Source organism: Hyposmocoma kahamanoa, unplaced genomic scaffold (genome assembly GCF_003589595.1).
Source record: "Hyposmocoma kahamanoa isolate Upper Pololo Valley unplaced genomic scaffold, ASM358959v1 190, whole genome shotgun sequence".
Lineage (NCBI taxonomy): Eukaryota > Metazoa > Arthropoda > Insecta > Lepidoptera > Cosmopterigidae > Hyposmocoma > Hyposmocoma kahamanoa.
Genome location: NW_020653718.1, coordinates 3,535,081 through 3,551,742, shown reverse-complemented (window position 1 = coordinate 3,551,742; position 16,662 = coordinate 3,535,081). Strand labels below are relative to the sequence as shown.

The following is a 16,662-nucleotide window of genomic DNA, read 5'->3' as shown; positions in this document are numbered from 1 at the left end:
TAGAATATTAAGCTAAGAAGATCGTATATATCAATTACGACAAGAATGTCTAATACGACAGTTAGTTCGGAGAAGCACGATATAGACCATCAATAAAATCATCCCCTACAAATTTAACTTGAAAGTTTGCCTGACTGGTTGAGACCTCTGAATATCAGGCTGACTTTTAATCTAGATAACTAAGCTCCGATTCTAGAATGGATTTATTATATACATAAACAAATCTGACAACCTGGACACCCAACGGTTTTACGGCGGGCACTGGATGAGGAGGTTCCAAGTAGAACTGATTTAGGAAATGAACTTTTTTAATAGTTTTGTGGTCTGGGTATACTTGGTAATTTAAGGCTAGTTGGCATCACATTTCCAATGCTTGTAGTCGAGTATTTAACTCATGCTATTGTATCAACCAAGTCTTTCTTCAACCATGTTTTTCCAAATTTGAACGACACCAAAGATATTTATGTTTTGTTGTGTTCTTTTTGAGTGACTTTCTTTGCAATTGGCTGTGATATCACATATCGACCCCTCCTACGTAAAGTATCGTATGTCGAAGTTGCCAAGTTTACAGGGGAGCGTTTTAAACATCTGAATTCACTGAAATAAGCATAATACGTGACTTTAGCGTTTCTCAGTTTTATTCGGCAAAGCTCGTTAATCACATAGAATATTATAAAATTCTAGATATCGGTTAGATGATCTATTAGATGATCACTCTATGTGAGTAACGAGTGAATTCAGAACTTTAAAATACTCCCCTGTAAACTTGGCCGTTTCGACATATGATATTGCTATAGCCATTTCTATCTTCTGTTTCCAGAATACCATTTAACTATTTTATTTTATAAGCACGTACTTTAAATTCTGATTTATATGTATCTTTTATTGCAACAATGCATTTAACTTTCTATGCTTGTAAAATATCTTATTGTGGAATATTGTTTCTAGATTCGCAAAATCTTTTAGTTAAATTAATATTGTCAGTCTTGGCTTGGGTGTAAGCAGTGGTGATTGGCCAGTGATGAGGGGGCTACACCGGCCCTTAATAATAATAAAGCTGTTTCTATGATTTTAAATGCAATTAATATTTCTACATCTCTGTGAATGTTACATTATAAATTCAATACATTGATGGACACATTGTGAGAATGTGACTTCAAATGCACATTCAATCCGTATCTTGTCTGATATGATTTATCACATAGGTGACAGTGAAAATTCTTCACACCCGTATGAGTTAACATGTGACGTTGAAGCTCTGATTTAGAAAAAAATCGTTTTACACAGCTTTCGCACCCGTATTTCTTTTCTTTCAAGTGATTTTTTCGTATATGAGTGCTTTTAGCGCTAGCAGATATAAACGTAGCATTGCAAACTTCACATTTATGGTTTCTAGTTCTTTTATGATTCCACAATACGTGTGAATTTAGTCCATTTGCTACTTTAAATTTCTTTGGGCAGTACTTACAGCTATATCTTTTATCTGTACCATGCGTCATCATATGAACTTTAATATAGCCTTGAGGATAAGACTTTCCACACTGGTCACATTGGCGTAATGTTTTTTCACTCTCTTTACTTCGTCGCGGTTGGTTCGCCTGACACGAATGACTGTTATAATCATTCTCATTGTAATAACCACCCCAACAAGTAAGGCATAAGTATGGTCTCATGTGAAGTTTCCGATGTATGATCAGATCTTTAAAATCTTCAAACCTTTCGTTACAATTTTCACATTCTCTACCAGTTAGCGACTTTGCTGGGTGATTATTATGACAGTGTTCTTTTAGAGCCATTTGAGTGTGATATTCTGCTTTGCATTCAACACAGAAAAGTAGTTTCTTATCGGGACCTCTCTTAAATATGAGATGTCTTCTAGGAACATTTTTATTGGCTGTTGATATTGGTCTGATTTTGTAGTTTTTAGGTAAGGATTTTGGTTTGTAAGTGTCTATTTTGTTTCTTGTTTCTGGTTTGTAGTCTAGATCGAAGTCACAGTCGTTATTGTCGCTTGCACTGTCGAAGACATTTAATTGTTCAGTCAATGTTCTCGCACTGGATTCTATGAGGAGCTTGAAGGAATGAGTTAGTGTGAGATGGTGAACACAATTTATGCAGATATTTTCAGGGTATAGCTGCTCTTCCGGCAACTGGAAAGTGGATAATTTAGTTAAAAACTTTTCACAAACTAAGAGTCAAATAGCTAGTATTTTATAAGCTTTTTTGCAGCAAACTGCATGTGTATAGCTTTATAGCGTTTCGAGTAATATAATATGCGGGAATTACCTGATAATTGTAGAAATTATACAAAATATCTGTTAATCGAACATCGTGCCCAGAGATGGTGATAGACGAGTTAATATGGCGCATTTCTTTAGTTTTCCCAAGGCATGTACGACAACAATCTTTGTAATTCATTTTCACATATATATTTCCCGAAAATTACTGAAGAAATCTGAAATTCAGGAAAACAAAATTTGTGCAGCTGGGGTTTCGTTTGACAATTTTTTTTTTTAGATTGAAAGTGTTTCCAGATGCAAACAGTACTATAATATTTTTTTTCCATCCTCTAAGGTAATAACATTCAATCTGACACGGTCAGACGGATAAAACCATAAATGCACGAAAATGCGGTTTGTTTAGATCGTATTGTTGTATTAAAATTATGACAGAGACAAAACTATTAAATAATACCTATCTTCTTGCTTTGTTTTTTGCAGCGCATAGTAAAATTTTCTTCTGACGAGATCCTCCTATATTACAGTATCGTGCAAAATCCCAATGCTCAATAAATAAAAAAATATATATATCTTGCGAAAAAATAAAGGGTAGAATAGCGAATTTTGCAGTTTCCGTTTGAGATGATTTGCCCGTCAGATGAAAGAAAATATCAGAATTGTGTGAAAAGCAATAAAAATTCTCGAAAAAAGCAGAATAACAAGTTCAAGTACATAAAAAAGGAGTTGACGAAGAAGAAGTACAAGTTTGCTGTGACCATGACTTCTTGGGCTGAATCATTTACTCACGCAGCGACATGGCAATTGAAGACTGAATTGGCTTATTGGAAGGCTAAAGCGAAGTCCCTTGAGTACGAGAACGAGGTATTACACAACGTGATACGTGAAAATTCTATGCAATTTAAACATAGTGCAGGTAAGAGGGCAAGTGAGAGCGAAGACGAGGATGAACATAACGTTGAGGAAACTTATGAAGATGCATACGCTGATGAACAAACATATCCTGATGAACAAGAAGTCTACAAAACTGAAGATAATGATGACCTAGAAGTGAGTGAGGAATTTGTGAATTTTTTGCGAGAAAACGCTAAATATAGAGAAGATGCTAGACAAGAAAGAGAACGCTATAAGGCTAAGGAAGCTAAGGAAAACATTGTAGAAGAAATAGAAGCTGGCCCTTCCAAGCCCAAAGACAAGACTGAAGAGCTGAAAGAGCTATATGGTGACAACTGGATGAAGATAGCAGCCATAGAAAATTATGTACAGTCAAATTTTATAAATGAGAGCGATATATGCCAGCCGATGTACTGGCCTAATATACCATTTAATTTCAACTTTAGCTGAAGGTATGCCCCTGTTGTGAAGGTACTTCACAAATGGTTTTGGAGGCTAATAGCCGTTTTATTATTTGAGTTTTTCTATCTGCTTATGCGTGATCATTTGCGGTATTCCAATGCGGATTCATTTGGTTGCCGGATTTAATTTTAAAATTAGAATTGATTAGAAATTACAATCTTATTGTTCACTAGAGTTAGTTATAATGGTACTTATTAAGGTCTCAGGTTGAATTTGAAGTGATGTGTACACGTTGAAAATAGAACTCTTGCGTGGTTGATTTGCAGTAATATAGGACATAACATTATGTTGCAGTGCCATTGACCCTCAGATCTTTACAATTTAAAGCCATGAGTGGCACTGCACCAGCTATGAGCACGTGTCAAGTGACATATCAGCTTCACAACTTGTTCATCCCGGTACTGTTTTATCACAAAAAACCAACAACTGGTTGATGATGTCATGATCTCAGTCAGTCATGACCATGGGATCTGTAAGCGTCCTGAACGTTGGTTAGAAAAAATAAATGTACACATTTGAATCCAAAAAAATTTACTTCCAATATATTGTTACTTTTTTCTTGAATTGGATTTTCCAAGCACTATGGAAATGTCATTTTATTACCTATATATTTTTGAGAAACTTAATTTTCCGGGTTTGTTCAAACAACATTCACTTGAAGAATATCGCACCAGTTCTTTTGCCAAAAAAATGCAAACCTTTGCAATAATTATTCCATTGAATATCATGATTTTTTGACACTATCTGTAGCTCAGTTGGTAAGAGTTGTGGCCCCAGTGTTGCAACAGATGCTGGTTCAAGAGCTGTCAGATTGAAGGATTTTTTGTTGTTCATTCTATGTAATAAAAATGCAAAACTGTACTATTATTCCAGAAAAACCATAGCTCTTGGCGTAGTAGCCTTTCAATTTCAGATAAATAGTTCACTCTGTTAAACTAAAGAATTTAATTTAGTTTTTTACTAATTTATATTTTTATTCTACCCATGTTGGCAGTCCCCCATAAGGGAGAAGCGTATGCCTCTAAATTTATTTTATAAAATTTATATTTAACTCTTTACCATTTACAATAAGACTTAAAACATAAAGCTCAGATTGCAATAACTAAACTTACACTGTACCATGTATAACATTAAAATTGTAATCTTTGATTAATGTTTATGTAACATGTTATTATTGGGATCCATGTGTAAAACAGTGTTCACAGTGAGTTAAGAGTGTTGTAATATGATTAATGTTAAGATGGTTGTCAAGGGTGGCCTGGGCAACCCTACATAATTTGTATCTAATACCCATTGACTTACAATTATATGGACGTCGGGTCCGCGCTAAAAAGTGTCCGCACTTGTAAGGCGCTAAAATCGTATACAGAGCGCGACACTCCGCTTTAGTCTTCATTTGTTCTACGGACAGCGTGATACTGCAATGACATAACAATTTAAATTTCGAATAGGTTGACTTGGGACATTTTTTTCGTGGTTTTTGTATTAGACCCGTCGTCCATTTATTTGTAAGTCAATGCTAATACCCATCGATTTAAAGAACTAACTATAGGACTTCTTAGTTATTGCCTCCTTTGGCTGGGCCTTATTGTTCCTGTTTTGGATAACTCTTAATTAGGAGGAAGTTTTTGTATGCTAGGTCAACAGTGACCTAGGAGATGCAGAAGTGCCTCATCTGCTTCATGACATAATTAACAGTCTCTTTTCTCACTTACCTTGAGCTTGGTTCAAATCGTGGTCCCATTAAGACCATTGTTCACAATCAATTGATATTTTCTTACCATTAGGTAAGAAAATGGAGATGAAGACAGAGTTAAACATTGTTTAGTTTTTATTATTATATTACATGTATGTTAATCTTTAAGCTATGTATTATATTGGTCATAGTTGCCTGATTTTAATAAATGAATAAATTTATCAGGAGAAGAATAAAAATTCGTTATATGAACCTGATTCTGAGCATATTACACATAATAAATTAATATATAAATGGAATTCAGAATTAGCACTTTGGATTTGTAGTTATTATTAGTTAGTTTGACCAATCAGATCATTAGGTGTAGCTATTTAAAATTTTTATCACTTTAGGTAACGTTCACATTGATGTTGAACATAGAGGTCTCCTTAATATATGTATACCTTAACAAATTCGAAAGTACGAACACATTACATTGTAATCCTTATATCCAGTCTTCTTAGGTTTATTTCAAATTGTAATTAAGGAAGTCAAAGCCGGAAGCGTAGGCGCCTAGGGTTTTTGAGCCTAACATTCAGTTTGACAATTCTCGGTCCGGATCGTTTTGTATAACCGTGTGGTATAGGTACTAAATTGGCCAGTCAAAAGCCGTAATTCCCAGAGCCGTAAGGTAGGGAGACTTTTAAGGAGTCGTCATACACTCGGAAGAAAAAAATTGTTGGCTGAGAACCGACAGAAGTGTTCAGTTTCCATAGTAATAATGATTTTTCAGCTCTTATTCCCATGGACCTTCAAAGTGCAAAATCAGTTTGTGGTTTCATGACAAAAATTTGTCATCAGCAAATACTTATTCCGGAAGGCCTAAGTCCAAAATCAACTTTCAAAACGAAATTGACAAAATCTACTTTGTTAATTAATTGTCTCAATGTCTGAAATCCATTCATGGTTGTCATATAGGATTTGTCATTCACTCTAAATCTCAGGTTTGCGTTCAAATTAGACTACGGGGTCGAAAATAATTCCTCAACAAATTGGATTATAGGCTTCCATTGTAGATAGAAAAGGAAAATTAGCGGGAATTCCACTGGAATACTGTATAATGTTTTGTTAGGTGTAACAATTGTGTGTTACTAAGATACAATAGAATAGGTATTGTTAGATTTCTGCAGTTGAGTCTGGCTATCACAGGAGTGGGTTGCTTCTCAATGCTTTTATCATATAAATTTCGGAGAATGTGTAGGTAGAATGAACGTATAATGTATTAATATAATATGAAATTGTTTAATAAAACAAAATGACTGCCAAATTTGATTTTCTTTTTTGTAATTTTAAGGGTGGTATTTACATAGCTTAAAACCTACCAACCTGTTTTACGTTCCACTGCTGGAAGCTGGTGCTTCTAAGGCATGGTTTCCCAAAGTGGTCTATACCAGTGGGCGCTGAGCCTCGGAAGCAATTGGAGGGCGTTGATGCTGCCCAGGTGGTACTACCGCGTTTGAAAAAAAAAACCTGAATTATTCATATAAACTACACTACATGTATGTATATTTTTCCTTTTGATATTTTTGTGTTAATACAAAAAAATAAATGTTTTCATTTATTTTTTGTGGCGGTGTGCATTGAAATTTTTTTACCTTGTCTAAGTGGGCGGTGAGCTAAAAGGTTTGAGAACCTATGCTCTAAGGAGAGGATTTAGGTTACAGTCTGCCATTATGGCCCAATGCAACCTCGCACCTTTTGTGAACCTTCTTTGACGTGCAGGTTTTATTACCCATTACGTTTTTATTCACCGTTAGCAAGAAGTATTGCTAAGTACTGAACAATCACAAATGAATGGAAAATAGAAATTAAAGTCGAGACGAAAAACAAAAACAAAAAAAACTTAAATGAAAAATAATATTGGGTCCGTGCAGTTTTAAGGAATAAATAAAAAATATTCCAAAACATAAGTTTACAACTTTGGTCAATTATGTATTGGCCATGTTGATCTTAATACAAATCATTTGGCATCTTTCGGATGATTCTAGAAATTCCCTTTCGTAAAAAATCCTGCATTTATAAAATATAACTCAAGTATCATTTGATGTTATATACATTGGTTACCTATTAAAATCTTGTTCAATCAAAGAATTTTGTAAAGACAAATAAAAATTTGAAGGAGCTATGTGTAACGAATACGGTGGATAATGCAACCTATTCCAACCTTACTGCAATAGTTTTTGACGACTTTGTAATGACTCTGTGATTTGACATTATCATTATGAAATACGTTACCTTTAGGTACGAATCACGTATTCTGGACGTTTTTTGTAATTCTTAAAATGCGCGCTAAACTTTTTTTTTAATACATTTTTTTTAAATTTATTAAGGCTTTGGCAAAGCCATCAGCCTAAATATGAAGTTTAAATATGTTTCTGTAAATATGGCCGCCATAAAGAGGATAGGCAATTTGAGGCGGCGTGCTTGGATTGCCTCGGGATTCCTTAAAACGGGTATTTTAGTTCGAGATTCGTATAATTTCGCGTTTTAATCTTCGATTAAGGCACAATAGCACTATCCTATTCCACTTTAAACCAGATTTCACAAAATAATTGAAAGTCAAAATAAAAACGACACTTTTCCCTCCAAAAGGTCCAGAGCGAATTTTAATACATACCATGTGACGGGACGAACAAGACGTGGTGGCTTGGTGGCACGGTAAACGAGACACCTTTCCATATCAGTTGTAGTGCTGCTTGGAGCTTTAAATTCTTGAGACATAATAAGTTGACAAGTCCCAAGTGCCTACAATTTCACCAGGAGCCTTACAACTCAAAACCGGAACGCAGTAATGCAGAGACTACTGCTTGGCGGCAGAAATAAGTAATAAGTAAGTGCTTTCCTGGACGAACTGTTTCACTAAATCTACCCGTAAAATAAAAGTATCACTGACAACATAACATTTTAAAAAAAAGTTCTTTTTTTGTTTTTTAGTGACAAAAATTACATGCAATTTTTGGTTAATTTATTAAAATTGCTTCTTGCCCTTGGACCACCTGACTGGTTTACCTCGGTAGACCACGGGTAATTAAATGTAACCAAAATTCTTATACTATTATTTATAATAACAAGTTTCGAAACACTAAAGAAAAATTAATTCGATTCGGCTGTATTTTTTCATATTGATTGAATGAGGAATTAATTTTCTTAGTGTGTCGATCCTTGTTGTAATAATTATAACAAACCAGTGGAGTAATTTTCAAAAAAAAAAAAAATTGTATATCATGATAGGCAAACATCGTGACATTCAATATACTTAGAAATTAAAATTCTTGTACTTTTCTTTTTATTTCCCAGCTACCTTAAGTAGGTGTACTTAAGGTAGCACAGTTTAGTTCATAGGTCGATTAAAGCCCCTACAAGAAGCTTTGGCATAGTTGGCAAACAGGTTGAGATCACAGTGAGTACCTATGCAATTGTTATATACGGCTGCCAAGCCGATATTACCCACATCGATTTGTCACTAACAGTCCTAACCTGCCAAAGTGGAGTAGAGGACAGCGGTGTTACATCGAGCAATAATACCTACTTGGTTCTTTTGACTGCTTCATAATACTTAGGGTTAATCGGTTTAATAAAAGGTTGAAAAACAAGTGGTACTATTAGTGCATCGAGTATATTATCTGTTCTAGCCACTTATATAGGTAGCTAGAAATCTGCGGGAATAGCGGGCTTTACATAGCTACTCTATCGCGCGTGATGCAATAATCGCAATTGGACGGAAAAGGGAAAGACCACTCGATTGCACTCATCAGTCGCGCGCGCAATCGCTCACTCCAACACGCGCCAGTTTCACACGGTCTATCCTGCTCTATTAGCTTTTATACGGACGCTCTTTCCGTTGTAACAATAACGAATACGACCAATCAATCGCACGCGAACGTTAGCTTAAAAAAATTCAAACAGGTAATCGCGCACCGTTGGGTAGTTTGCCGAAAATTTTGAAATAGAGGAAATTTTTCCGGAAAAATTGCCAAAAATTAAAAAAATATATCTTCGAAGGATCACATTATGTTCTACGTTAAGAAATGTCTTTTGCAATTTTATTTAGCGTGAATTATATAATAAATTTTGTAGCTAAAAGCTACTTAGAAGAACGAGATTTAAAATGATTTCACAACAGCAAAAAAACCTCTAACCACTACACCACCTTTTGTTGGCTTCATCGTTTTCGTTCAGCAACTTCAACTTTTGACAGGTGTCAACGTCAAATGTGGAAAAATATCTGGAAAAATATTTGTTTTTACAAAATGGAAAACTTTCCACGTCGTTGACGGTGTACCCGCGCGCATTCCTGTACGCTCCTGATGGATAGAGTGACTGTGCAAATCCCCTTTTATTATCGAATACGTATGGACAACGGCACATCAGACTACACATTTTTGTTCGGAAATCGCCTCCAGTGCAACGGAACAAGATACGTCAATGTGTAGCTTGATGAGCTGGCGTGTGTACACGCCACATCAAAATGTGTAGTCTGATGTGCCGTTATCCGTACATACAATGTCTACTTCTGTCAAAATAAAAAAAAGAACTATTGCTTTCTGGCGACTCAGTATCGATCAGAAACGCACCTTATATTCACTGAGACATGTTCAATAATTTTTTTATAAAATATTTGTTAGTCTTATGAATATTTAAGTAGTTAAATCAATAGAGCTCCTTGTGAAAGAGTTGATCCGGGGAAGTACTGCCACCTTACCTATTTCTGCCACGAAGCAGTAATGTGTTTCGAAGGAAAATTACAAGCACATGGGACTGTGTAACTTAGGTACGTTTCTGGATCACGGGCGCAGTACCCCTTAGATCTTTGCGATTTAAAGCTCTGAGGGGTACTGCAACGTTTTGGCCAGGCGTGACATTTACCACCAAGCACAACCTGTTCATCCAGTCACTTGGTATCAAAAGAAAAATAATGAATTATTCAACAGTAAGCTGTATGTTTTCAGATTTCTCCGTCAATTGTAGACCGTTTTTGAATATTTTTTTGTTTGAAAGGGTGCGACAAAACGACGACAGTGCTGTCGTGATGGTCCCATTGTCACCAAGTCAGAAACTGATGAGGGGATCCATGGACATTGAGGAAAATCCTCAAATTTTAAAGACATGCCGATTTCTCCATGAATTGTGGACCGATTTTGAAATTTTTTTTTTGTTTAAAAGGGTATACTCTCGTAGCGGTCGTCGGGAAAAGCCGTTCAGCAAACTTCTGAGACGGTTTTTTTTTTCAATGAAAAAGAAATTACAATTATTATTTATAATCATTGCTTAGATGATTCTGTTGCTGACTGTACGTATTGATTGAACTCTTTGTCACAAATGGTGGTAAAACGAAATCCACAACTTTAAACTACTCAAGTGACTGCCCGTAAAACAACCCCTTTCAAACGAAGGACACAAACCAATTATGTTCGTGTGGCGAACAAGGCGTACGCCGTTTTTCCGGGAGTGCTTGCGCAGATTTACGAGTGCAAATTGCGCTGCGCGCGCTTCGCCCGCGGCGCTGCAACTGCGTGCTTGTGCCATCACGTAAACACACGTAGCGAACTTTGCAGGAGTTTTTGTGACGTGTTAAAGAATATTTTTCTCACGTCACGTGTTTAAATTAAATGGCTGCTTACTTTATTTATATAATAGAAATATTTTTTAACTATTTAGTGATATTTGTGATTCTAAGGATTTAAACCCGTATAAAAGCCATAAAAAATGGTGGAATGACGTTCGCATCGACTTGTAATTTTGGTGATACGACGAATGTTGAAGTATAGACCAGGGATGTTGCTGTTGCAGATTTTCTACACATCAGCGGGTGCTGGTTTCTTACCTGAACATCAGCGGGTGCCGATGCGGATGCGGATTTTATGTATTTAAAAAAAAACGCGAAAAATATACATTTTTACTGAATCTATCTCCATGATAAATCTTTCTATTTTCTTTAGTATTGTAACGTTAACTGCCTCCGTGGCCGAACGGTTACCATGCCGCTTGCCGACTGCCACGTACAGGCCCCAGGTTCGATTCCAGGGTCGGGAGAAATATTAGTATGGTCTACATGTATTTACCTCGTGAGTTTGGGTGTAATTTGTGGTTGTCTATGTGTGTGTCCATAACACCCGCGATACAGGATCTCTCTAGAGCGGGGCTGTGAGTGTGTGCGTTATTATTATTGCATTATTATTACTATAATGCTCTGCCTGCAGACTTGTTCCCTGAACGGTATAACTTAGGTATAAGGCAAGAGGCGAGAGAGAGACACACTTTTTTACACTCAGGGTCGTATTCCAGGACTCTATTCTATGCTCAAGTCAGGATTTGAGTATGGTTTAAAGCACTCGAAATCATACTCAAGTCCCTGCCATTAGGGTCGTATTTCCAGTGCTTGAAATCATACTTAAGTCTGCTCAAATCCTGACTTGAACATTGAGTAGAATTCTGGAATACGACTCTTAGTTGAGTAGCAAGGGAGCTCCTTGTTTTGAAAGAGTTTGTCCGGGGTAGAACCACCAGCCATCTTACCTACTTCTGCCACCAAGCAGTAATGTCAGCATTACTGTGTTCCCGTTTTGAAGAATAAGGGTGCTGGTGAAATTACAGGCACATGGGACTAGACAACTTATGTCTCAGGGTGACGGGCGCAGTGGCAATGTCCCCCAGATCTTTGCAATTTAAAGCTCTGGGTGGCACTGCAACTGTTATGGACAGGCGTGTAGCTTACCATCAGGTTCGTCCTTGTTCGTCCCGTCACTTGATGTTATATAAAAACTTACTGTAAAAGTTGCAAAGTTGTAAAGGTACTAACTGGGTGATAAATCTTTCATAGATTTCTCATAGATGGTGCTACGACTAAAAAGTCGTACCAAATACAAAGACACGACGCAAGCACATACAAAAATTCGTGAGATCAGCTGGTTCGTTCCGTGGCTTAGTTGGTATAGCGTCTGGCTAGAGGACGTCGGTTCGAATCCGGCCGGAACGAAGGAATTTTTTCTGAGTGTTCGATCTTTGTATTAATAATAAAGTAGTGGAGTAATTTTATAAAAAATAATTGATTAAAAATTCAACAAAACTTACATTTTCAACATTAAAAACCAGCATTCTTTCATAGCCCGCAAAAAAGCATAGAATGACAATTAAATGGTTCGGTTCAAGAGCCTATTAGCCATTTCGCGTGTTTCGCGTGTCAGCAAGCCCCGCACGCTATCGCACGCTTCACGCGTGATATTTGAAGAGACCAAACGTTGATTACTTTCTATACAGGTCATTGCTTGATTTCTTTTTGATTGAAGGCTGAATATTAGGCATTTAATAGTTTAAAGCATTGGCTGTGAATATAGCGTGTATAGGCATTGCCTGTGTAAGATATTAAACATTCTTATAGACAACTAATTCAAATTACCTGTTTTTTTTTTTTATTCTTCATAATTTTAAACAAACTCGGTACTTCTGAATAAAGGAGTATGTATGAAGAGACTGACGGGAGTGGAAGAGGCGAAAGAGGTTTATCGAGAGCGTAGAAGGAGGAGATCCACGGTCTCTGACTACCCCGAATTTAATTATAGTTTATAAATTCATCTTTAGCGTTTTTAAATTGCATTAAGGGTTGGCGCAATGTTTTCTGTGTTCATTTTTTTTATTTTAAAATCCTAATTACATTATTAATTTAGTTGTTTTGGTGGTATAATAGAAGATATAATTAAAACAATGCCAAAACAATTATGCTATATGTAACAAATCACGGTTTCACAAATTAAATATATAAAAAATGATAAAAATAATATTACGTCGTTAACTTTCCAGCATATATTTTGTAAGTAAATTCTTTGCAATGTTACTATTTCAAACATCCTTGATACATTAATAATAGAACTGTGGTGGAATTTTGACATCGAATTAAAGAATTGTCCGAGAGTGTACTAAGAAAACAATTATAATTACAACAATGGAATAAATAAATGGCGGATTACACACTAATTGGTTAAACTGAATTTTGGGCTTAAAAGAGACCCGAGCCTACCAGAAGGACTTGTTAAAAGGCGGGTTTGTTACCGCGGTGACTTTCTTTTTATTATTTTCCCTATATTTCGGAACAGCAACACTTCTGTCATATCGTAGTAAAGACCTTGTAATTAGTCATTTTCAATTAGTCATTTATTACGAAATTCTTAGTACCTTTATATGAATTTGTGTAGTGCTTGACTGAAAGCAACAGAGGAGTCCAATTGCTATTTTAATCGACTTAAAAAAAATGGAGGTGACCCCCAATTGGACTGTATTTTTTTTTGTATGTATGTTACGCGATAGCTCCGGCTTTGATGAACCGGTTTTAATGATTCTTTTTTGTTGGAAAGAGGGTACCTTCGTATTGGTTCCATTTAAATTTGAACAAAATACAGGTGGAAACCTGTAAAGGTGGCAAAATAGGCGAGGAATTCGATTTCGCGCTTCCGTTAACCGATTTGAATAAAACTTGGCCAATAGATTTCATTCCGCGAAATTTTGAGGACAATTTTTTTACAAAAATGCCACAATTATGCTTCCAGTGAAGTACTATATTGCTCAAACTCAAAATGTTTTACGCGCACCGCTGTCAATCTTCAAACCAGAAAACTGATTTTGTTAATGATGTTATTTTTACTTGCTTGATGATGTTAGCGTCCGCATCAGTTACTAGAATGTGTAACACGGAGATTCCCAAACTTTGTTAAGCTAAAAATACTAACTTGTAATGCAAGCGGAACGAAAAGTTTTGAAGCACTAGGGACTTACAAATTTTGTCACATAATGAAGGACGCAGTGCCAGTGCCACTCAGATCTTTGCGGTTTAAAGCCTGAGAATCATCTTACTCAACTTTTGTCTTTCTTTCTTTCCAATCGTCTTATTGATTATACACTATTACTTAGGGTGAGGCTAGACGAGCGCAATTTTGTGAGTTGGGAGTCGCGTTTTTTAGTTTCGTAAATAGTTGAAATTCGACTGAAATTCGGTTGGGGCACCAAACGAATGTATTTTATGCAGTTGCTTTTAAGCGTTTGTACGGTTATTCTTGACATATAGTGTAAAGGATCTATTAAGAATATAGTGTGCATTTATGAAAATTAGATGATGTTAGAAAAAGAAAAAGGATACGCTCTATATGGAAAGTATATATGAACATCCAGATCTATTTGTAAAATACTACTAAATGCCAATAACTCGCACTGCTATTACAATAGTGTCGTAACTCAAAATATGTGAAATTTAATATTATTTCGTTATTGAACGTAAAATTTGATTCTCTACACGTCAAAAAAACCGTCGTTAGAATATCGTAAGAAACAACCAAAGATATCTACTTAACTCAAAATGAGACACGCTTCATGTGAGCTAGTTCTGGCCAAAATAATCTTTATTCAAAAACATGAAATTATTTTTTCCAGTTTATTCTTAAATATATTTGGGAAATTGTTTGAGTGTCTATAACAAACTATAACATATAAATTTTAATGATTTTTTTGCGGGAGTAATTCGTTTTTCATCGATTCTGAGAAAGTCCTCTTTTTGATTTAATACACTATAATATTAATAGTGCGAAATGTTTTCCTCACTTTTCTCCTATTACCCCTCTGTCCATCGGTACAAGCACGTCACACAGCGTGACCGAAATACGGTCGTTATTGCGCGCGTGTCTCGACAGACAACTCATTTTGCGTCGTCGTGTGGCACAAACCGGACTTTAATAAGAAACCGAATGCAAGGTAAATTAAGCAACTCATGAAATACGACTCAAAAGCTTATGCTCGTCTGGCGTCACCCTTATCCGTAAGATTCCTCTGAGAAAAACTAGTAAAAACTCTAGGAATTGCTGTAAATACACATTTATCATAAAAAACATTTATTTCAAATACCATAGATGTAAACTATCTGTACAAGAGTTAAACGGATCAGTACCATGAATTTTTGTCATCGTCATGTTCCACTATAGTTGTAAACCTCGATGTTCATAAAAACGTATTGCGGAGGATGCACAAATGCTTGGAGTTCCTGAAAACAGTACTTCGGGCACATCATACGGAGTAATAAATACTCTCTACTGTAACTAATTCTGCAGGAAAAAAATCCAGCGCCGGAGAAGACGTGGTCGTAGAAAGACCAGAGTGTTTCAACTAAGTACCGGTACTTCACGAAGCGAAATTGTCAGAATGATAGCCGACCTCCGTTAGAAAATGGCAACCCAAAAAGTAGAAGAAGATCAAGAAAACCCCAAACAGACATAATATTGTAGTACCAATTAATATGTTTTAATTTATTCTGATTTCTATTAATAATAAATTGAACTTAATAAAAATTCATTCAATAAAATAATTTGTAAAACTTAATGTAGAGTAAATTGGAACGTTTTCTTTATAAAATTAAAAATAAGGTATTTAATTAAAAACTATTGTAACTATAGTGAAAAAATAGGGTGATTTGCATCAATATTAGACATAACTGGTTGAAGACTGTACCACCTCAGTCAACCGTGACCATGGGACCTGTAAAGGGCCCGAAACGTCGGTTGTTTGGAAAAACAAATATACGCGATTTAAATCCGGAAAAGTAACTTCATTTCCTAAGTAGAAGAAGTTCGTCAAAGAATCGAATAAGCAACAACCATCGAAATACTTGGTGTTAGTATTTTTACCGAAAATTTGAGCAGCACTGCCCCGGCATTTCTATATAAGGCCCGTCAGTCCTTAGTAAAGTATTAGGTCCACAAGAGTCACGTCAATGTCTCCAGAGAGTGACATCCAATTAATACTAATCTCACCACTGTACGAGCATAAGTAAGCTTACACTCATTTCCTGACACGCAGAATTTCATGAGCTGTTGAGAAAATGTGTGGTACTGTTATCTTCACACGACTAGAGTAGAGCTCTAGTAAGTAAGACACAGAATGAGATTATCAGATATATCCATTAGTATTACGGTATTTTTTATATATTACATATGTATAGTCGTCACCAAATAAGAGGCCAAATTTGACACTTGTCATCGTGACGCGAATAGGGATGTGGACTAATCATATCGGTAAATACATTATACGATTTTTACGAGAAATCGATTCAAAATTTTAAGAGTTTGTGATTGTTTAGATTATTTTTCGGTTCATTGTTGTTTAGGGGATCTAAAAGGCCAAATCGTGCAATTCTGTTGCTCAACAAGTTTATTTTGGAATTCCTGCGAAAATAGTACTTCAGATGTTTTGTTATATTATATAATGTTTCAATAAAATTTATGTATTTTTTTAAAGTAAATAATGCTAATAATTGTTTGTGTTGTTGTTTCGTTCACCGCATTCAAAGTTACATACTAT

The 16,662-nt window shown here is 35.7% G+C and overlaps 2 protein-coding genes across 2 annotated transcripts; one reads left to right on the top strand and one right to left on the bottom strand.

The window, feature by feature from the left end:
* Positions 1–797: 797 nt before the first annotated feature.
* LOC113226394 (zinc finger protein 39-like) lies at positions 798–2,496 on the bottom strand. Its single transcript, XM_026459005.1, has 2 exons — positions 2,287–2,496; positions 798–2,150 (listed from the first exon to the last, which is right to left on the bottom strand). The coding sequence occupies exons 1-2, from the start codon at positions 2,416–2,418 to the stop codon at positions 1,113–1,115; spliced, it is 1,170 nt and encodes a 389-aa protein (XP_026314790.1). The 5' UTR covers positions 2,419–2,496; the 3' UTR covers positions 798–1,112.
* Positions 2,497–2,872: 376 nt separating this feature from the next.
* Positions 2,873–4,894, top strand: LOC113226349 (gem-associated protein 8-like). Its single transcript, XM_026458937.1, has one exon. The coding sequence runs from the start codon at positions 2,997–2,999 to the stop codon at positions 3,579–3,581; it is 585 nt and encodes a 194-aa protein (XP_026314722.1). The 5' UTR covers positions 2,873–2,996; the 3' UTR covers positions 3,582–4,894.
* The last annotated feature ends 11,768 nt before the right edge of the window (positions 4,895–16,662 follow it).

Coding starts and splice junctions, on each gene's coding strand:
- LOC113226394 (XM_026459005.1), bottom strand. CDS start 2,418: ATGAATTACAAAGATTGTTGTCGTACATGCCTTGGGAAAACTAAAGAA. Junction 2,151..2,286: donor ATAATTTCTACAATTATCAG/GTAATTCCCGCA, acceptor TCCACTTTCCAG/TTGCCGGAAGAGCAGCTATA.
- LOC113226349 (XM_026458937.1), top strand. CDS start 2,997: ATGACTTCTTGGGCTGAATCATTTACTCACGCAGCGACATGGCAATTG.